Genomic DNA, 21,694 nt, shown 5'->3' on the forward strand with positions numbered 1-21,694 from the left:
ACAGTGCCTGACACATAGCAGGTACCCAGGAAATGGAGCTTTTGCTCTCAATTGAATGAAGGGTGTGGAATGACCCGATAGCTGAGAAAATAGCCAGAAGCCTAAGGATGCTGGGAACTGAGCTGACACCAGTGGTGTGGGCCATTCATCCTGAATGAGTCTGTGTCAGATACCTTAGTGCCTTGGGGCAAGCCGGTGGTGTGTAGGAGTGGAAAGGTGTGATAAAGTCCTATTTCTTTAAGGAACCTCCCCCCACCAACCACTCTGATCCTAACATTTGTGTGTGGAGGGGGGAGGGGTACTGAGACAGTCTCTCTGTGTAGCCCTGGCTGTCCTGGAACTCAATCTGTAGACCAGGCTGGCCTGGAGCTCAGACCAGCCTGCCTCTGGATTGCTGGGATTAAAGGCATCACCACTACACCCGGCTCTGACTTCTTTTAAAGAGAAACTCTAGCCTGATTAAGGATTGGGCATACCAGGTAGCTCTCATAACCATCCCTGGCACACAACATGCTTGGCATGGCTCTGCTTGCCACTGCTGGCCGTTTCAACGGTTTGAGTCCTCTGTGCCTTCCTTTCCCCCTCACTGAGGTAGGAAGATGCATTATCCTCTCCCCACCCCTCGGTCCAGTCATAATGGTACCCAATTTAATGCTTCACCATAATTACAAGGACTCCACCACCAGACTTTAGCTGTGGTCCCTTACGTATTAGTAATAGTGTATTTCTGTGTTCTTAGAACTCTGCTACACGCTTGACTTACCTCATAGCATTCAACTCTTAGAATTTAAGAGTCCTCTTAATACTTCCATTTTGCTGACGAGGAAACCAAGGCTCAGAGATGCAGTGGGTTGCCGAAGGTCGCAGAACCAGGCAGCATCAGATTTGGGGATGGGCATGGCTCTCAAATTCAGTCTTCCTGTGTCTCCTCTGCTGCTGGCCCAGGGAATGCTGCCTCGCTGCTTCGGTCACCTTGGCTTCTTAACCAGGACCCTGCTCTGGCTGTGTCCCCTTAGATTCTAGTGTCCTCTAAACAAACACAAACAAAATGAGCTGCATATATGTGCGTGGCTTTGTGCGTGTCACAACACCCATGGAGATCAGAGGACAACCTTCAGGAATCACATCTCCCTCTGCACTGTGTAGGTCCTGGAGATCAAACTCAGGTGAGCAGGTACCCATACCACTGAGCCATCTCACCAGCCCATCTGGCTTCGTTTTGGATGGAGTTCCCCTTGGAACTCATTGTGTCTTTTTTGAGAAATGTCCTCACCTCACTGCCCGAGAGCAGATAGAATCCAGTGATGAGATGGAACGTAGGTGACAGTCCTCTCAGTGCCTGCCGTCTGGGCTGCAGCTAAAGGACACTGCGCGGTGGCCCCAGTGAGCCAGGTTCTGACTTCTGCCTGCTGTTGCTCACATGCCATGGAAGGGAAGGCGACTAGTGATTGTAGTATCCCAGGTCTATGAGGACAGGGTTGGTTCCTTAAAAACAATACTGGAAAATTCCCAGCAACTTCCTCCCGAAAGCAGTATCAGGAGCCGTGCTAGCCGACTCAGCCTCTCTGAGAGGACTAAAGGCAGAACATCGATGCTATCTGTGAGCATGAAAATATCCCCTGGACAGAGGGATATAAGAGATGGAAGGGAGGATTCGGAGTGACTGAAGGGGAGCTACCCAGTGGTAGCTCAGAGAAGAAGGGGGGAGAACTAGGGAGACAGTAGGGCTCTCATTCCTCAATCAGTGACAGCAACCCCCTGCCTTCTAGCCCCACCTAGAGCACTACCTGGATATTTAAAGAATATATGTGGGGGTGGGGATGGGGCTGGAAAGAGCTGCTGCAGAGGACTTGGCCTACACTTCCTAGGGAATAAAATGGGAAAATGAAAAGGGTTTGTTCATTCAGGCTTTCATTTCTTTGGTCCTAGGGCCTCCAGCTCTTGGAGAGATGCCTCAAGCTGGCATTTCCCCTCCCCCTACGGGATTTAACTAGAGTGCTGAAATGTCCATAGGAAGTAAGAGGGAGGCATCCCTGCCCTGCAGTCACCTTTTTCAGGCCTTTTTGTCCACATCATCATCCAAGATCAAAGTGGAAGAGATCCAAATTAAGACATGGGCTCAAAGGAAGCCTAAACATAATGTAGTCATGAGCAAGAGGAAAAGCTACTTGGGAAAGGCATCCATTCCTGGGAGGACACAGAGAACTATACTTATAGATGAAAAGAGTTTAGAAAAACAAAGGAGGATTAAGTGCTGGTGTGGGGAGGGGCAGTAGAGGTGAGATGCAAAGGGGTTCTAGTCACTGTAATGATGGAGATTGTAGGAGATAGAGGTAGCATTATCTACTGCTTGTCACACAGTGGCACCTTCCAGCCACGTTTCCTCCACGAAATATGTAGCAGTGTGCTATGAAAGCACTTCTCAGAGTCACAATTCCAGCGTCCTGTTCTTTTTTAAAATTTCTTACATTTACTCATTTTATTTTATGTGTTTTGGCTGCATGTATGTATGTGTGTGTACCATGTGCCTGCTTGGTGCCTTCAGAGCCCAGAACAGGGTAGCAGATTCCAACTGAAGTTACAGATGGTTATGAACCACCATGTGGGTGCTGAGACTTGAACCTGGGTCTTCTGTAAAAACAATAAAAGTGCCCTTACGTGCTGAGCCACCTCTCAGTACCCTTCCCCTTTTAAGACGGGGGTCTCACCGTGTAACCCTGGTTGGCCTGGGACTCTGTGTAGACCAGGATGAGCTTCAGCTCATGCAGATCTGCCGCTAGGATGAAGGGCTTGTATCACCACAGCAACTCACCCCTGCTTTTAAATAAGAATTAATTTAATCCTTTAGAAGAAAATAAAAGGCTCAGGTCTTAAATAGATCCCTAGGTAATGTACATTGTCTGGTTTTGTAACTTCGTGTCTAGTTACTTTCCTATTGTTGTGATGAGACCAAGGCAGGTTAAAAAGAAAGTGTTTAGGGCTGGAGAGATGGCTCGGAGGTTAAGAGCGCTGGTTGTTCTTCCAGAGGTCCTGAGTTCAATTCCCAGCAACCATATGGTGGCTCACTCACAACCATCTATAGTGAGATCTGGTCCCCTCTTCTGACCTATAGGCACACACGCAGGCAGAACACTGTATACATAATAAATAAATAAATCTTTTAAAAAAGAAAGAAAGTGTTTAACTTGGGCCTACAGTTTCGGTGGGCTAGAGTCCATGAGGGCGGGGCAAAGAACAGCTGAGAGTTCAAATCTTCATCTATAAGTAAAAGGGAAAGGGAGGGAAGGAAGCAGGAGAGAGTTAGAAGGGGCGAGAGAGACAGACAGACACAGACAGACAGACAGACAGACTACTGGGAATGGCATGAATTTTTTTAAACCTCGAATCCCACCTGCAGTGACACACCCCTCCATGCCTTCTAACTCTTCCCAGACAGTTCCACCAACGGAGGATCAAGTATTCAAATACAGGAGCCTGTGGGGGATAGTCTCATTCAAACCACCATATGTTGGGCAACTCACTGTATTTATGAGCCTCGGAGTCCTCAGCTGTAGAATAAAAATATTGATAGGTCATTGAAAGAGTTGGAAACCCAAGAGCTATAAAGTAAATCAGGTGTGTATTAGGGTTCTGAGCACACAGATAATAAACATAATAAATAAGAAAAATTAATAAGTAAATAGCCAAAGGACAGAAGTGGTGGGACCGGAAATTGGTCCAAGAACATGTTGTTAAGGTTATTTTTAATGGATTGGATATTTAAATCTGTGTGAGTGTCTCCTAGTGAAATTCTGGTTTCTCTTGAGCAGGCGAATAGTAAGTACTTAGAGCATTATAGCTCATGGTCTGGAAATATGTAGCAGAAGATGTTAACTGATGCAAGCTTTCACATTGGGAATGTTGTTTTACCTCAAGAAAAAGTCCTAAGTCAATTTAAGGGATAGCTTTTGGAATGCCAGACAGGAACCGAGTAGCTAAATATTCTGCAATATGTTAATGACTGGGTATGGCAAGCACATAGGAATTAGATATGCATGCATACATAAGACAATGCCCAAAATACCAGCTGATTACAGTTTCGTTAATACAGCTGTGTACCTCCACAAAGCCTGAGAAATTCTGAGGGAAAGGATCCTTCTCTGTAGCATTGCTTACGTCTGTAAAATATTTCCGTAGTGAATGAGGAATATAATGTTCTGTCAACTTTTTCTGACCAGGACAAGTAGAACTAGAATCATGATAGGGGTCTACCTAAGGCAGGCACTTGCCCAAACATATTGGAAGCTTTGCCCACAGAAGGCTACCTGCACAGCAGTGTCTTTTTGTAAGTTAGTAACAAAGACCCTGCTGTCATTGATCACCATCCCACCTCACCCGCCTCCCAAAGGCACAATCATGTAAGGCTTCTATAGGCAGGTCTGCACATGCTAGAGGCCCACAGACTGGTGCCAATGAAGGGCTTCCTTCTAGGTGTGCTCATTCCTACCTGCCTGGGACAGCAGTCACCAGCTCAACCAAGCCCTGACCTTGAACTCTAGCTCTGCCGGTTTAAATGCTTACGCAGCTCTGCTCACCTGCCCCAGCCAGGGTCCCGCTTGTTCCTACAGCTCAGGGGACTGACAAATTACACGTTAAATCACAAAACTTGATCTTCAGGTTTTAACAAACATCTGTCATCTGCAACTCGTTCTTTCATTTGGATGTCTGAGGAGGAGATATGGGGTCTGGAGATGTGTCTTAGTAGGTAGAGTGCCTTGCCTTGCAGGCGCAAGGCCCTGGCTTTAGTCCCAGCACTACTAGGTGCTGTGGCTCAGGCCTATAACTTCAGCACTTGAGGTTGAGGTTGGAAGATGAGAAGTTCAAGGTCACCACAGCTACCTAGTGAATTCAAGGCCAGCCTGGGACCCAAGTGACCCTGACTCAACAAGCCAGAAAGGAAGGTGTGTGGGGAGGTGCCAGTGGAGAAAAAACAAAAAACAAAACAAACAAAAACAAACAAACAAATAAACAAACAAAAAACCCAACAACCATAAAACCAAGACAATTCATTGATTTAATGCTTATACCAGTTTAACAGTATAATATGTGGGCCAAGACCACAACCACAGCTTGTCTCTGAAGGTGCTCTCAGAATCACCAGCCTCTCCCCTCCTCCCTGTTCCTGTACTTCAGTGACAATTTCTTATGGTTCATCTCTGCTTGCTTCCATCATTTTTTTTTCACTTTAATTTTTATTTTTATTTTTTTTTAGGTTAGACAAAGTGTAACGGGTATCATGGCATTTTCATGCATGTGTCTTCACATATTGTTCTCATTAATCCCCCTCCCCACTACTCCTACAGTTTTTAACCATTAATTTGGAAAAGTAAGGTTTTGTTACCCAGTCATCAGAGACTAATGAGTAATGTTTCTGTACATGCCAGTCCTCATCTGCTTTGAACAGGTATGTGAAGAAGGCTAGAGAAAACTACGAAAGATCTGTGGTAGAAATAAAGTCTTATTTGAGAATCAAAACTCTGTGTCAAAAGAAAAGAAAAGAAGTTTCTCAAAAAGATATTTCTGAAGGAGCACAAGGTACTAAGGACTTAAAGAAAGAGGGCTGAGTTCTGGTTCCACTTCAGCCACAACCAGGTTCTCCCTGTGGGCCCGGAAAAGGAGATCAGACTAGATCACATACTAGATTACCCACTTGTAACCTTTAGTGACTTTATGTTCTTCAGTCTTGTTCACAGCACACCCCATTTCCTTCCTGAGAGGCAGGTGGGCCCATGACCAAGGCCCTATTCCAGAAGCATTCATTGATCCCGACCTTGGCTATGACCTGGCTTCTTTGAGTTTCCAATAGCCAGGCAGCTGTAGGGAGGGTAGACAGGCCCGGTTGTTTCCTGCCTGCCACAAATGGGTTTTAAAGGCCAGTACAGTTTCTCAAAAAGTGAATTCTCCCAAGGAAAGAACTCCACTCACATGAGATATTTTAACACTCCATCTGTAATTATTGGTGTTACATCTAGAAAGTGTGCGAGATGAGGAATGGATATTAGTATGCACTGTGTTATGAGCAAGGAGTGGATGGAGGCCTGAGAGTCTGCCTAGGGATGGAGGCATGGAAACCATGAGAGAGCACAGCACTGAACTCACCTAGACCTACCTGGAGGATTTTAGGCCCCAGGGCGAGCTGGCTCCCATCCTGGCTGTGTTCTCTCTAATCATGGTTTTCAAAACCTCCCGTGCATGGCTTCTGGGAATAGGGCATGTGTGCAGGGTTCACTCTGAGCCAGTGAAGAGCAATTGCCCCACAGTGAAGACCCTGTATAGATAGAGTGTGAATGCTAGCCAAATAAAATGCCCAGCAATCAGATGACCCTCAAAAACTGTATCCTCCAATTCCAAATGGTCAACTTTGAAAGACCCCGACAGCCCATTGGGATGAAGAGTGATAGAGAAACCCTAAACTTCCCTCAGAGGACACTTTGGCTTTTTTCTGTCAACTCCCTGTCACAGCAGCCAGAAATGTCTCACTCAGAAGAAAACCTGCAACAGCTCCTGCTAGAAGGAGGCTGTAACCTGCCATCTTTCTATTCTTTGCACCTTTATTATCACTGTCAATGCAGCCTAGTACATTGGTTATCTCCAGTTCTTCCCATCAGGACTTTTATTGCCATCCCATTTATTTCTTCAGCAAATATTAATCAACTAATTATTTGTAGGCACAGGAGAGCCAGAGGGGATTTAGGATTTCAGGAGCCTCTTCTAAGAGTTTGAGATTTCTTTCCCGGAAGTGTGCACACAGCTTCCAGGCACATGAAAATACACTTTTCTAGAGTCCTTAACTTTGATCAGACCTGCTCCTCTAAAACTGCTAATAACCACCACAAGGGTATGTGTCAGAATCTAGCTTCTCGCATCCACAGTCTGTTTGCTTCCTTCCTGTTGGTCTGAGAAGATGAGAGCTGACAGGGTGTGAACAAGTGAGTCGTCTGCCTCAAGTATTTCCTGTAGAATGGCAGGAAGCTGTGCCTGCCCTCTCAGATCCAAGCACCTCTCCTGCGGGTCTGCTTCCCATAGTCACATCCTTGTGTGCATTTTGCTCTTGAACTGTGAGCGGAAAGAGGCCATAACTGGGATTCATCAGCAGGCTGTTCCTGTGGTCCTAGGAAGGGGCAGATGCTGAGCCATGCCTGGTCTTCCCCACCACCACCCTCACCACTGACTTCCATGCTGCTCCTATGCTGGTGAATTTATGATAAGAGTCCTGCCCCGCCCACTGCCCCTGGAGACCCAAGTTGCTGTCTGGGGATCACGTTTGGTTTTGTGGTTGATTCGCTGTGTCAGGTGACACCTGCTACTCCCGTGGAAGTGGTTTTGCAGAAGGATAGAAATACCTCCCGTGAGAATCCTGGGGTTAGCTCAGCATGCCATTTGATACAGAAGTCCCGACTGTAGTCCTTGTTCATCAGTTTTGGAGCCAACATCACAGCAAATGTCAGAGGCTGTGGAGGTGCCAGCTCTGCCTTGTCCCTGTGGCATCCATGAATATGTGTGTGTGTGTGTGTGTGTGTGTGTGTGTGTGTATACGTGTATGTGTGTGTGTACGTGTATGTGTGTGTGAACATGGGACCCACTAGCCACAGATGGTGTGCTGATTTCTGTTCTTTCTCCCCTGTAGAGAGAAGACACAGTTCAATGTGCAGGCCTTGTCCCTCTCCAGCATCTCCAGCCTCCAATGCCCGGACATCACTAGCACAGGCAAAGACGAAAACCTGTGTCAGCGGCCATAACGCTGTCAGCAGCACCTCAAAGCCATTTAAAACGCCCAAAGACAATCTACTTACCTCCAGCAGCACACAGCACACAGTCTTCTCTGCAAAGGGACCAAGGGATAAACCATGGTGAGTGCAGGGGCTGGGCGGCTGAGACTCTCTGCCCTCCCAACTCTGGCGTTGGCTCTGGGTGCCCTGTGCAGGAATCTGGGGGGATGAGTGATGGCATGAAGGAGCTGACTACTACTCTCTAGTTACTGGATGGGGTATGGGGCCTTAGAAGTGCTGTATGTCTGACCAAAAGAGTGCTGTACACTTGCACACTGAGCTGTATGTATCCAAGGAGAAGGAAACCGGGAGAGATTCCTCAGTTACGTGGTTGCCTCTCAATTTTCCACCCCAACGAAGAGAAACGCTGGTTTAAACAGTCAAGGCACGGACTGTCAGTTCATAGAGGAAGATGAGAAGGGAGGAGGCCATGATGGTGACCCAGGCCTGGAAGCGGTCTCCGTTCCCGTCCCTTCCCCCTTCCTCTCCTCCTCCCTCATTTCACCCCTTCCCCCAGGACACTGGGGATCTTAGAACTAGAGGCAGAGAGGAGGAAAGGGAAAGTCACCCCTTTGATGGGGAATCTTTACTCAAAAGTCATGAAAGTTTCCCTATGGACCAGACAAGCAGGAAACCATACTGAGAATAGGAAGGATTTGTCACAGCCTTATCTTTCAGGCCTCCTGAAGACAGAGAAGGGACAAGTGTGGAGAGTGTCTAATTTATATGTTTAAGGAGAAACGGTGTTCGTTAATTAATGGTAGTTAATTGCACTTAGCATCCTGCCCAGGAAAGCTGTGGAATACAATCATCCATCAGTGGTGTAGTCACCGTGTGCTGGAAATTATGATGACTTGTAAAGAGCTAATTATGCCAGATCAATGAAAGAGCCCCCGGTGGTAGCAGGAGAGGTTGCAACAGGGACTTGGCTGCACGCAGCCCTGCCTTGTACACTTGCTATGTTCTCTGTGGGTTTCTGAAGTGTAGATCTATCCTGTGTGAGGGAGTAGTTTCTTAGGAGAGACCTGGTCTGAGAGTGACAATTGATGACCTCTGATCAGCTTGTGGCAGTGTGGAACTCCCAGGCCCTTCTTTCAGCACCCCCAGGGAACAGAGGGCTTTGTCTCTGGAGGAATTGCTCCCCAAGAACAGGTCTTCTTGCTGGGTAACCTTGGGCAACTCTTTTGAACTTACTGTGCCTCGATTTCCTGCCTGTGAAATGGATCTAGTCATAAAATAGCTCTGCTCCCTGGGGTGCTGTGAGGGTCCGGTAGCTCCTTTGTATACAGCGGGAAGTGCAATGACTGGGTCTGAGTATATGCACAGCGCATGTTTAAGGATAATTAGCATTTCGTTATACTACCATCTGTGCCAAAGTCTCATGACCTGGGACTATGATTGAGGGGTTCGTCCAGCTGGAAAGTCAGAGGAATGGCTCATCAGAGGTAGGCATGATGGTGTGTGTGAATGATCCCGGCTTTAGGAGGCTCAGGCTGGAGGACTATTGGGGGCCGGGGGAGTTCAAGGGCTGTCCTAGACCATGTAGTGAGACTCTGTGTGAAAACTAAAAAGACACAGATTTGAGGGATACATGAAAATGGAAAATGATAAAATGATTTATTCGGGCTGAGGGGTGTTGCTCTGTTTACCTAGCATGAATGAGGTTCCCAGAAACAAGTAGTCTACGAATGACCTGTGGACAAATGTAAGGAAGGCAAGGATCCCCGAGGGAGGAGATTGTAAGGTGAGCTCACCTTATGAAGAGGCAGCTGAGGGTTTGCGTGGTCCCAACTCCACTCTCCCAGGGGGCCACTGTCAGGGAAATGCCTTGAGTTAGATCAGTTTCCCCATTCAGCAGAGTCAGCCCTCTCACCACACTAAAACGTGCCACGGGCAAGGAGCTAAAGGTGTCATGTGAAGCAGCTGGCCAGATGTGTTTTTCAGAGGAGCAGAGCTGACAGTGTCCATGTGCTGCAGTTGTTAGACCAGCTCATGTGGCAGGCAGGAGCCAAGCAGCTCACGCACTGCCTAAGGCCATCCCAACACGCTGGAGAGGCTGCAAATCCAGAAGCTTCTCAGTCCATGAGGCGGCATGCCTCAGCAGTTCCTGTCTAGCTCCGAAGGCCTGAAGAGTTCATGGAGCGCTCTGGTCTTTAGTCCTCACAGGAAAGCAGAAAGAAACTGGGCTCCTGTGTCCATGGAAAATGACAGCGGCAGAGGCAGCAACAAAATAGACACACTCACCAGCAGGGGGCGGAGGCGGGCAGGTGGACAGCAACATTTATGAGCGCCCTCCCAGGAAACCCACCACTGAACTCAAGGCGAGAAAATCAAATTCAAAGCCAGGCTCTGCCAGGCACTTATTGTGTATCCTTGAGGCAACTGCTTAGCCTCCCTGTGTCTCATTTTAATCCTGGACTCTAAATCACAACCACCTTAAGTTTTCCATTGCCTGTCAAGTAAGAGTGAGCTCAGAGCAGACCACCTCCCAGCCCCCTAAGTAGTTATATTAAATGTGTCTTGGGACTGGAGAGATGGCTCAGCTGTTAAAAACACTGGCTGCTTTTCCAGAGGGCCCAGGTTCGATTCCCAGCACCCGCATAGCACCTAACAACTGTCTGTAACTCCAATTCCAGGGAATCTGATGCCCTCTTCTGGTTTCTTGGGATGCCAGGAACACATGTGGTATGTGAACATACATGCAGGGAAAATACCCACCCACAGAAAATAAAATTTAAAAACAAATTAAAAAAAAAAAACCTGCATGTTCGCGTTCAAAACTTTCTACTCACATAGCAAACTGAAAATTGCATTACCCCATGATAAGCTGAGGAACCGCTGAAGCGTGACCTCCTCTGGAAGGCCTCTTTTGAGTCCGCAACATGGGTTGGATGCCCTTCTCCTCTTCCACTCATGTTTAACTTTGGATTCCCAAGGCTATGACTTACAGCTGTACAAGTCATGCAACTACCCCAGGGTGACTAGGGCATGAAGAAAATGAGTTCATTGGTTGGGCTACAGAATTTTTTAAAATGTGCACAACACTCTCTGTCTAACGTTAGTGGGCCCTGTGCACCCCTGGTGATTGTTATAGTGGGCACATGGTTATTATTATAGCTGTCCATTAAATATAGATAAAGACAGAGGCGTGTTCTAATACCAGGGGAAGAGGGCAGAGAGAGCTGGTATAATATAGTGAGTAATGGCTCATCAGGATTGACGTAGGGGATTTGGGGACAACTTACAGAGAGCCTTTATGTTGATGGGTAGGGCTCACTCTTAATTTAATAGGGAAGAAGGAAGTTGAGGAATTCTGGGAGGCTGTGGTTTAGTGTCACAAACTATTCAGGCTTAAAAATGAGATCAGACATGCTAAGTGACTGGCCAGAGTCACACAGCAAGTCCATGCAGCACCTGGCTTTGAACTTGATTTTTTTTTTTTTTTTTTTGGCCTCTGGTTCAGATCCCCATCATCCACATTAAAAAAAAAAAAAAAAATGGGACCAGGGAGATGACTGTCTTGGTAAAAGGCCTGTCACAGAAGCACGGGGACCCGAGTTCACATACCCAGATCGCACATAAAAGTTGGGTGCAGCAGTGCGTGTCCAATGATGGGGGAAGGAGGATGTAGGCACATTCCTAAAGCTCAGTGGTCAATCTGTTTAGCCAAATCAACAAGCCTCTGATTCACCGAGAGGCCCGAATCAAAAGCTAAGGCCAAGGCAATCAAAGAAGGCACCCCAAAATCAACCTCTAGCCTCTATATGCACCCACAAACGTGCACTTACTCACACAAACACATATGTATAACACATGAAAAGAAAAAAGCAACCACCTCAGACCATGTAGATCAGCTTTCATTGAGCTCAGTCTCAAAAAAAAAAAAAAAGGCCTGCTTTATATGTGAGCAGTTATGGGTCTGACTGGTTGCTGCAGACCAGGCCGTGGTGAAGTGCTATAAAAGACTGCACACATACGGCTAGCTTGGGAAAAGCTCAAAATTCAAACGTTAGTTTCTAGGCTGGTGGTGCAGCTCGGTGGTAGAGTGTGAACACCCTGGACATGAGGGCCTGGATTCAGCCCCCAGCACCGCAAAACTAAAGGAAATGTCGTCACCCATGAGTGCAAATCATAACGTCAAAAATCCTAGGCTAAATCATAAGCCGGAGAAGTCTGTAGTAAGGAGCTAGACACAGAAAATGGAGCTCCAGAGGTGAGTTTTTTGCTAGGTCTGTTTTGCCACAATAAAGCATTATTTTTAAGCAAGTGGGAAGGGTGTTGTAGGCCAAGGGCTCAGAATGAGGGCATTTGAATTCGGAGAAGCGGGCTGTGACCCCAAGGATGCAAAGCCCCACTGAGTGCAGCAAACCCAGGCCCACATAGAAATGGCCTAGAGAATTAGGAGAGCGGTGTCCAGTGGTAAGGTCTCCTTGGCGGGCAGCGGTATCCAGGAAGGCTAGGGGAACATCCTGGAAGCACTGTGAAGAGTGAGGCTATTTTATGTAGGTGAGCTACAGTCAGGGCCTGAGAAGGAAGGGGTGGCGGCACACCCAGGAGGGGCACTACAGGGGAGTAAGCGTGGTGGCGGTGGGATTTTAGAACTAGGCCTCTCTTCTTGCCCCTTCCGCCGAGGAAAGAGGGCAAGCTGCTTTAGAATCTGTGCATTTGGGGGGGAGGGGTGTCTGAGAAATGCCTGTGAAGAAGTATGTGGTGGGCACTGAACGTTTAGACCTGGGGGTCAGGAGAGAGTCAGGAGCGGAGCAGAAGTTTGACAGCATGGGTACAGATAGGACCTCGCAGAAAGGAATGTGTCAAGAAAAGAATGAAGGCCCAAGACAGGGAGAATGGGGCAGGAGGAGGAGCCTAGGAAGCAGGAGCCGCTCAGCCTGCTGCTCCCTTTGCTGCCTCCTGTCTCCCTCTTCAGGTCTAATTCATTCTTGTTGCCTGTTTCACTGGTCATTTTGTTCTCAGTCCTTTCTCCTTCACTCCCTGCTGGCCGGCGACCTGTTCTTGGTCTGTGGCATATCCTCCCGTGATGCTCTCTGCCATGATGCTCTCTGCGTACAGCCCACCATCCCTGTGGCTTCCCTCCTCCCTCCTGCTCAGGGAGGTGCCCCTAGCATGGTGGCCTTTGGGCAGCTATGCAAACAAGGAGCCAACCGCTGTCACTAACGCTTCTCGAACTGAACCAGATGGGTCCACTGAAGGGAACTGTATGATTTTCCCAGAGTCGGCGACCTTCTGTCTAGAAGTGTTGGGACCAGCAGCATTCAGTGGAGATATGGTGTGTGCCCGGTGTATCATCGTAAAGTAGCAGCCACCCTGGAAAAAGTGAAAAGCAATGTGAAATGAATTTTCAGCAACGTGTTTTCCTTAACCCAATAGAGAGCCACAATATTATCATTTGAGCACACAGTTAGGAAGCTAGTTCATGTTCTCTCGGTTCTGCCCCTGTCCCCACCCCCACCTCCTCCCACCCCCCCAGTTGTCGCAGCCCTGTGTGTCTTTCACCTTGGTGTCACATCTAAGTGTATAGGAATGTTTAATCCGCTGTCAGATGCCGCAGACTCAAGTGGTCCCAACCATCCTTCAGCGCTGTCATCTCCGAATCCAGTATCTCTTAAACTGTTGTGAATTTAAATATTTATAATTTTATCCTCCACTCAAGAGAGCAACAGGGCAAGAGCTAAGTAGTCACCAGCGGCTGCTGTCGGAGAGCTCAGACCTAGATGGGCTTCTGAGTGACCCTGCGTGGGGACCTCTGGGCCTTGGGTTTGCAAGTGTGTTGATTGGCCTCTTGTGAAAGGGAGGGGGCAGTCCTTTCCTGTGTTAGTCGGTGTTCTGGACCTGTAGTGGGGACAGCAGGGAAACACGTAGAGAATGTCCAGCCAGAGGCCCTTTAAATGAGCTCCGAATTGACCCGTAAGTTCTGAATTGGCCCATATTGGCCCATAAGGCTGCAGAAGCACACAGGACTGCCTGCTGACGGGGTGGCGGCCTTGACTTGGAATTTGACAGCAGGTGTGAGGAAATCCTTTTGCGAGCAGCTCAGATTTGAATGCATGGTCATGAACAGTGCCCCGGTGCCAGGCTGCTCTCGTGGTATTTTCACACAAAGCTGAGCAGTCCGCAGTTGTAGGATTTTTTTTTTTTGCCCTTTCTGTGCTTAGTAGGGCATGTGGTGGGGGTGTGACACTTTAAATAAGAAGAGAGGGGATGCTAGACATGGTAGTTCATGCGTTTTCTTCCATTGCTTCAGAGGCAAGCAATTCTCTGAGTTTCAGCTATCTGTGTCTACATGGTAAGTCTCGGGCCAGCCAGGGCTGCATAGTGAGACCCTGTCTCAAAAACAAATAAACAATCAAATGAATAGATAAAAATTTAAAAGGAGAAAGGGGGAAGCTGGTGAGATAGCAGGTAAAATGCTTGTCACAAACTTGGCGAGCTGAGTTCTGTCCTCAGAACCAGCTCCACAAGGTTGTCCTCTGACCTCCATAGAAACCTGTGCAATGCTTGTGCCCACACACACACAGAGTGAGGAGGGGAGGGGCAGAGGGAGGGACGGGGGAGAGCCAGGCCTGGTAGTGCAGGTTTGTAAGCTCAGCTAGTTGGGAGTCTGGGTCAGGAGGATTAAAAGTTCAAGGCCTACAGGGCTCCAGAATGAGTTTAAAGCTAGATTGGATAACTTAGCAAGACTGTCTCCAAAGTTTAGCTCGGTAATAAAGTATTTTCCCAACATGCACGAGGGTTTGGCCACTAGTATTGCAAAAAAAGAAAGAGGAGGAGGAGGAAGAGGAAGGCAACATTCTGGTGCTACTAAATCTGTCTTCTCCTTTGAACTGCCTGAGAATTCACATAGCAGTCTGTCAGTCCCTCACCTGCAGTTCTCCAAGCCCTCCGCCCTGGCTTACCTGGCTGTTAGAGATCACCCCTGATGGAGTCAGGAGCTACAGCATGCCTGGCCTGTGTTCATGTGGTCCGTAATGATAGAGGGAGTGGGCAGGATGATTCCATTCCTAGGCAACAGTCAACTGGGAACATAGCCACAGGCCCAGCTCATACACCTGTAGCCCCAGCACTTAGGGTGCTGAGCCGGAGCAAGACCTCATCTCAAGGGAGAAAGAGGAAACTGTAGCAGTTTGGTCTTTTGAGCCACAATGCACATTTCATCCTTTTGTATGAGTCCCTGCTCAGCCAGGGACCACCAGGCCTGAGTGACTGCCAGCAAGGCTGACTTTCCCAGCTGCTGTCCCTTCCCACCACAGCCAGCCCTGGCAAGTAGTTAGAGAAGTCAAATCCACTGGTGCTGGCTGAATCCACTGCTGGGCAGGAGGCAGGGAAGAGTTGGGAAGAGGTTTTCCCTCCAGTGGATGGCTTGTTCCCGTCTCCTTGGGCCTTATCAACCTGCACTTGTGTCTTGAATGCTAAAAAGGCTGCACTATTAAAAATGCAGGAGATGAGCCTGCCGTTCCAGAAGGAAAATGAGCCAAAGCAGAAGAAAAATCAGCAGGCTCCTGGCCTCCCCTTGCACACTCTCCAGCACGGTGGGGGAGGGGCTCCTTCTTTTCAGATGGCCCCTCCCAAAATGCTTGGAAATGGGAGGTGAGTCTTCTGAGAGGGTTCATGTGGGAGTTCATGTGTCCTGGATGTCTGCCCAGTGCTCTTTGGAGAGGACCCAGCCAGATGCCTGTGGGAGAGGCTTGGGGCTTTAGGCTCTTCTTGCCTGGTGCTGGCATTAATCGGGGAGTGATTCCCAGAAGCCACAGGGAGTCATATCAGGGCTTCCACGAAGGCTGTCAAATCTTTTCCTTTCCAGTACACAGCCTCCCTACACACACACACACACACACACACACACACACACACACACACACACACTCCATCAGAGGGGAAGGGGCGTGTCCCTGTGCTGTTCAGAACTGGTCAGTGGCCTTCTGCCTACAGAGTGAAAAATCAAACCCATTTGCGCTGACTCGCAGAAGGAGGAGGTAGAAGAGGCAGGCAGATGACAGATGATAGGCCAGAATATTCAAATGCTGGGCAGGAAAGTAAGGTCCTTTAATTTAAATATCAACTCCCCCATCATTCTAGTTTCCAGATGAGTGAAGGTAAGGACAATGGACAGCTCCTTGGAAGCTGACTCTGGTGTCCAGGAGGAAGAGAACAGGTTACAACAGGTGGGAAAGGGGACAAAAGGTGTGGTGGAAAGGAATATGAGCCATGAGGATGACCATGCCTTTCATGGTCGTAGGGTGCTATGATCGTAGGGTGTTTTCATCACCCCAGTCCCATTTGAGCCTCACATACAGAGAGACAGAATGATTGACGGCACAGCTGGACAGCGGCAGAGCTGGTCTCTGTGGCTCAGTGCTGGGACTTTGAGGATTGGGCTTAGGGTGGGCTGAATTGAAGCCTCACTTACTTTGCTGAATGAACTCGGGGGAGCCTGTCTGTGCTTTGACTTCCATATGATCCAAGCTTGCTAAGTGCTCAGTGTGTGCTGCTGTGAGCCCCTCAGGAATAAGATAGGGGTTAGTGTGAGTGTGAGTGAGTGAATGTGTGTGTGTGTGTGTGTGTGTGTGTGTGTGTGTGATGCATATGCAAGCTATTGGGGGCACTCTAGCACCTTCAGGGTTTTCATGCAGGTTCAGTGTGATGCGCAGGACTTTAATATGATCAGGCTGGAACTTTGGGGACGAACCAGGGACTCTAGGTGGTTAGTGATGTGGTGAGCATAGAGCTTTTCAGTTTGTTGGACAGTTCCATGCATGCCGGACAGTTCTGTGCATGACAGTGCAAAGACACAGTAAAAACTCTTGAAAGTTTTTTTTTTTTTTTTTTTTTCTGGATCGAGGTGATTCAGGTACAAAAATCTCCTGCCCAGGATTTGGGTTGCAACACAGAAAATGGAGACTAAGAATGGGTAAGAGCTGGTCATGATAGTAAGCCAAGCATTGGGAGGCTTCATGCAGGAGGATCACTGTGAATTTGAGCCCAGCCTGGGTAACATAGCAAGACCCCGTCTCAAATAAAATAAAATCAAACCCAACAAAAACAGGAACGAACAGAAGGCAGCTCAGAGAACAGAGTGTTTGCCCCACACAAATGGGGACTAAAGCTTGGATCCACAGAACAAGCGTGAAGCTGGAGGCCATTGTGGCCATCCGTGATCCTAGGACACCTACAGCAGCATGGGGCAGCCAGGGAGCCCCACTAGCCTGGGGTACGCAGCAGTGATCAAGAAACTATGCTCCAAGCAAGAGGGAAGATGAGGCTGTCCTACATGAGGGAGGTGGTGCCCACCTACACTCACACCCTCACACACACTCGGGTGGGTGTGAGCGCACACACATGCACACACACACACTGTACATAGGAAAGGGAGAGGCTGGGGCTAGGACCCTAGAGTCAGCTCATGTGTCTGCTCCCATTCCTCCCTGACAGAGGCATGGAAGACATTCGCTAAAGAATCCCAGCCCTCCCCTGGGTCGTCACTGGCACCAGGGCTTGAGGAGACTTGAATGCTCTGGCCTTGCAACGTGGGTAGCAGGTTCTGAGCAGACTCTGTGAAAAGGACATCCATCCTGCAGCTCCAGTAGTGGGAGCCAGTGCCCTCTGGTGGCGGCAATGAGAAGTGTCTACACTTGCTGCTCCTGACTACAGCCAGCTCTAAGCAATTGCTAGGGAATCTTCCAGGATCCATCTAAGCCCCACTCCCCAGCCCTGCCCTTGGTGACTTCATGTGATTTCTGCAATGAGGTGAATCATGGTGACCGGCCGTCTGAACTGTGTGTGTGTGGTTCTTAATTATGGGGCAGCACAGTGACTACGTGGTAGGGACAGGAACTGTCCTTAACCATCCAGAGCTCATGGCCCATTGCACCCAACACAGCTGGTCCCAAGGTCAACCTGTGCAGCAACAGATACCCTACTGCATTCAGACTTTGTGGCTTCTTTTCATTCTGCTCTCCAGCTTGCCCACTCTTCCGCAGTCCTAGAGTACTAGGGATCTTCAGGAACATTTAGCACTCCTTGGGCTCTTCATGGGGCTGCAGACCCCTTTCTGAGCTCCACACCCTTGCAAGTCCAGAATGAGAGAAGACTATAGAGAATGACAGACTACCAGGGAGGCCAGTACTAGGTCCTCCTTCATCCTCTTCACTGTACTTCCAGAACTGGTCTTTTCTGGAGGAGTTGGGAAGCCACCCGCTCCCACCTGTCTGCTATCTCTTCCCGCTCTGTCCACTCCTTCCCCAAAAGACAAAAGAGACAAGTGGTTTCTGGTGGTGACCAGGACTTACACCTCAGAAGGGCCTGTGGAGAGAGCAAATGGTGTGGTTCTCTCTCCTTTTCGTTTCACTTCAATTCATGGAGGCTGTGCTTTGTGCCCATATAGCCCTTCATGTCTGTTACCTCACTTAATCTTTTCAGACACCAGTGTCTTCCTCTTGATAAGGAAACCAGGGCAGAGCCATAGGGCTGAGATGTTAGGAGGTCTGCCCCACCATGGGAGGAAGGAAGGAAGGAAGGAAGGGAAGGGAAGGAAGGACTGAGACCCAGACTTTCTCACTGGCCAGGCCATCTTCTTGTTGCCCATTCACAAGGCCAGCATCCTTAGGAGCATGCTGAGACCCTAAGGCCAGGAAGCCACATGTCTAAGGCCCTCAGCAGAAAGCATCTAGCCATAGGAAAGGTGGGATCCAGGGCACACTACCTCCATAGCCAGTGAAGTTGCCATAACATTGATTGACAAGGTGTAGATCCTCAGTTTAGCCCCACTTCTCCCAAATTTTTATGTTATTTGCTTCTGACTATTTTGAGTGTCTGGTGTGTGTGTGTGTTGTTTCTTTGTTTGTTTTCTTTTGTTGTTTTTGAGACAAGGTCTCTCATTGGCCTAAGACTCACCACGTAGGCTGGGATGGCTGGCCAGTGAGCCTCCCGGATACTCTGTTTCCCGTTCTCTAGCAGTGGGATTCCAGGCACGTTCCACCACACGCAACCTTTTACATGCATGCTGGATCTCAAACTTAGGTCCTTGAGCACTATACCAACTGAGCTTTCTCCTCAGCCCTGCTTCTGACCCTTTTCCTCAGTTCATCAAAGTCAGCTCATTCAAACTCCCATGTCCACCCACACACTTCTAACTTGTCTTTGCAACTAAGCACCTTTGCAATGGCCTTAAGAAGCTAAGCTTTGTAGGCCATGGTCCATTCCTGGTGAAGATGTACCGTTCTCGGCCATACTGGGTGGCTGATGAGCATATAATCTGAGTCCTGCCAACCACCTTGCTGCCAGGTCCACTCGCCCTGACTGGCTGTGTGGTCTGACCACATTTCCCAGTTTGCCGAGGGTGCATTGTGTGGGCAAGAGTCCAAACCATGCAGGATCTGAGAGCAGTTGTGCATGGAGCTGCTGCTTTCACCACTCTGCTGTAAGAGAGTATTAGATCAGCCCTCTAGGTTTTCTTATTTATAGGCCCTGTGGTTGTATATCTTTTTGTTTGTTTGTTTGCCAAAGGTATTTACGAGTTGACTCCCTGAACATTTTTCCAGATACCTCAAAAGCAGGTTGGGAGGAGATGACCCGTTCATCAGGATGTATGTGGTGTCTGCTCTATCTGTCACAGCAGGGTAGGATTCTGCGGCTGTTCTTTACACTGATTCTTAGTGATCAGCTGACTCTTAAACCTTCCAGACTGTCCCTAGTGTTCCTCCAACTTAAAGAATTCCAATTACAACAGTTTCCTAGTGGCAGCCTTCCCCGACCCTTCGATGCAGCCACAATAGCAGGAATTCCTGCTCCAGGAGTATGTTAAAAGAAGGTGCATTCCCTTATACTTGGGTGATTTAATGCTGTGAGCACTTGGAAGGCAGGGGGTTGCTTGAGATGGCCTATCTAGGGTCTGCTAATAATCCAGAGACTCTCAGAACCCTGCCAGGCCACTAACACAGGCATGTGGGAATGATGTGGTGGAAGAACTCAGATAGCCGCAAATTCACAGCAGACACACAACCCACAGCACAAATACCATACGTCCTCTCACTCCTGCCTGTCAAATCCATCTTTACCCTGACTCTGTTAAGTGGAGAAAGGCTGGCAATAATTCTTTTTGCAAATCTAAAGACTTTCTGAACCATCCTCTTAAGGCATATCTGTTGATGATAGAAGACCAAATCATGATCGCCACAAAAGTGCGGCTGGCAGGGGGACAGCTGATCCCTGCAGCCTGGTAGTGACTCTCACAACCACACCGTCATGATTCTCCACCTCTGCTCTTTTGCAGACATCACTGGGCAGGGAGGGGAATCTGCTTGATGCCAGGAGAACCATTTTTCTTAAAGCCAGAAGAGCTGCCTTGGTCTAGAAAGATCAATTCAGACAGGCCAAGCGCACAGGAAGAAGATGGGGAACCAGAGCAGCCCAAGAGACACAGAAGGTAGACACCCCCCAACCCTGTGGTGCCAGGGGTTGAGGGAGGGCCCATCTCCACACCGAAAGCCCCTCCCCCACCGCCACCACAGGCATAACAAGGCAATAACTGCTCCCAGCATACTAGACACAGCTGGAATGAGCCACAGCCCTGGGCTCCCCGAAAGAGTTTGTGCCAAGCCCACACAAAACAGGCATTTTGCAAAGCAGCAGGGTCTTTGTGGGGTGGGGGTGGGGCTCCTCTCTCCTTTCTAAACACAGCGCCTCAAAGAGGATGGTAGCGAGTCCATAAATGCAATGAATGATGAGAATGGAGGAAGTGTCCATCCCTAGAGATGGAAGGGGAAAGGACTTCGGGGTGGGGGGTTGGCTCCCTTCCCAGGCTCATTGTCACCTTCACAAAGCAGAGAAATTCCTTGCTTAGTCAGTGTTCTGGGTGCCTCCACCTAGCCATCTCTGCCCAGCTCCTCACCACACTTTCACTTGCTCTGAAGGCATGCAGACACATGGGAGATGGCTGCCCTGTGAAATCAGGTTCAGAATATTTGGCTTTGCAAATGGAGGAAAAAAAAAATAAGCCTGCACTTCAGGGCTGACTGCCATCTGAAGGAGCCCTCCCTTCCTTGCCTGCCTGAGGCTGACACAGCATTACCTGGGGAAGTGATGGCTGAGGACATGTGGGGCCTAGAAGGGAGAGCAGCCGAGGGCAGTTCTGAGCTGGTGGCTTCCTGGGGCTGCACAGCTCCACACAGGTGGCGGTGTGTAAGGGTTGGGGAAAGAGCAACCAGATCTCTCTCCTCCAAAGAAGGCGGAGTGTGGAGGTACTTGTCTGTTATTGTGTGACGCCATCTTGTGCTCACGTATGTCCTTTGTTCATCACTTCAGGGTCTTGGGCCAGTAATCATGAAGAAAGGAGTCTGGCTAGAATTTGTACTGCGGTGAGTGTAGGGATGGCAAGATTGTGATTCTCTGTCTCTCTCTTCTCCCTGCCCCACCCCCCCTTCTCCGGATGTTTCTGATTCTTCTCACTTGTCATAGAACGACCTACTTTTCTGCCTTCTCTCTTCTCTCCTTCTCAGTCTTGGCCCAAGGGCAGGTTACCTGAGAGAAGCCCACAGCTTTCGCTGGAGAGAGCTGCAACCCAGAACAAGTACCAGGGACAGCTCCTATGTGCAAAGTATTCATTTCCTTTAGCTGGTGAAGAACCCCCTTAGAATTCCTTCTGCAAAGATCTCCCCTTTCTCTTTCTTCTGCTTACACAGACACGGTAGGGGCAGGGGAGAGGAGAGTTCACTCACCTAACACCCAGAATGTTTGCTTGGTGGCTAGCTCCTCTTAGGCTCATGGGGCCTTTAGAATTCCCCATCGGGTTCTCTAGTCCAGCATTTGCCATTCTTCAGTCCAGATTACTGCCCATGACTTTTCTTCCTATATCTTCACATCCTGCCTGTGGGGGC

General features: G+C 48.8%; 1 protein-coding gene across 16 annotated transcripts in view; it reads left to right on the forward strand.

Moving 5' to 3' along the window:
- Positions 1-21,694, forward strand: part of Atxn7l1 (ataxin 7 like 1) — a 218,466-nt gene that overhangs the window by 161,155 nt on the left and 35,617 nt on the right. For 15 of the 16 annotated variants that reach the window (XM_060366976.1, XM_060366950.1, XM_060366952.1 and 12 more), the window contains one exon: positions 7,667-7,889. In XM_060366976.1, coding sequence (XP_060222959.1) covers positions 7,667-7,889 — 223 coding nt within the window. Of the gene's footprint in view, positions 1-7,666; positions 7,890-20,091; positions 20,245-21,694 lie in introns of those variants that run through there. The other variant, XM_021645886.2, reaches the window with a different exon arrangement.

Source organism: Meriones unguiculatus, chromosome 1, assembly GCF_030254825.1.
Source record: "Meriones unguiculatus strain TT.TT164.6M chromosome 1, Bangor_MerUng_6.1, whole genome shotgun sequence".
Taxonomy (NCBI): domain Eukaryota; kingdom Metazoa; phylum Chordata; class Mammalia; order Rodentia; family Muridae; genus Meriones; species Meriones unguiculatus.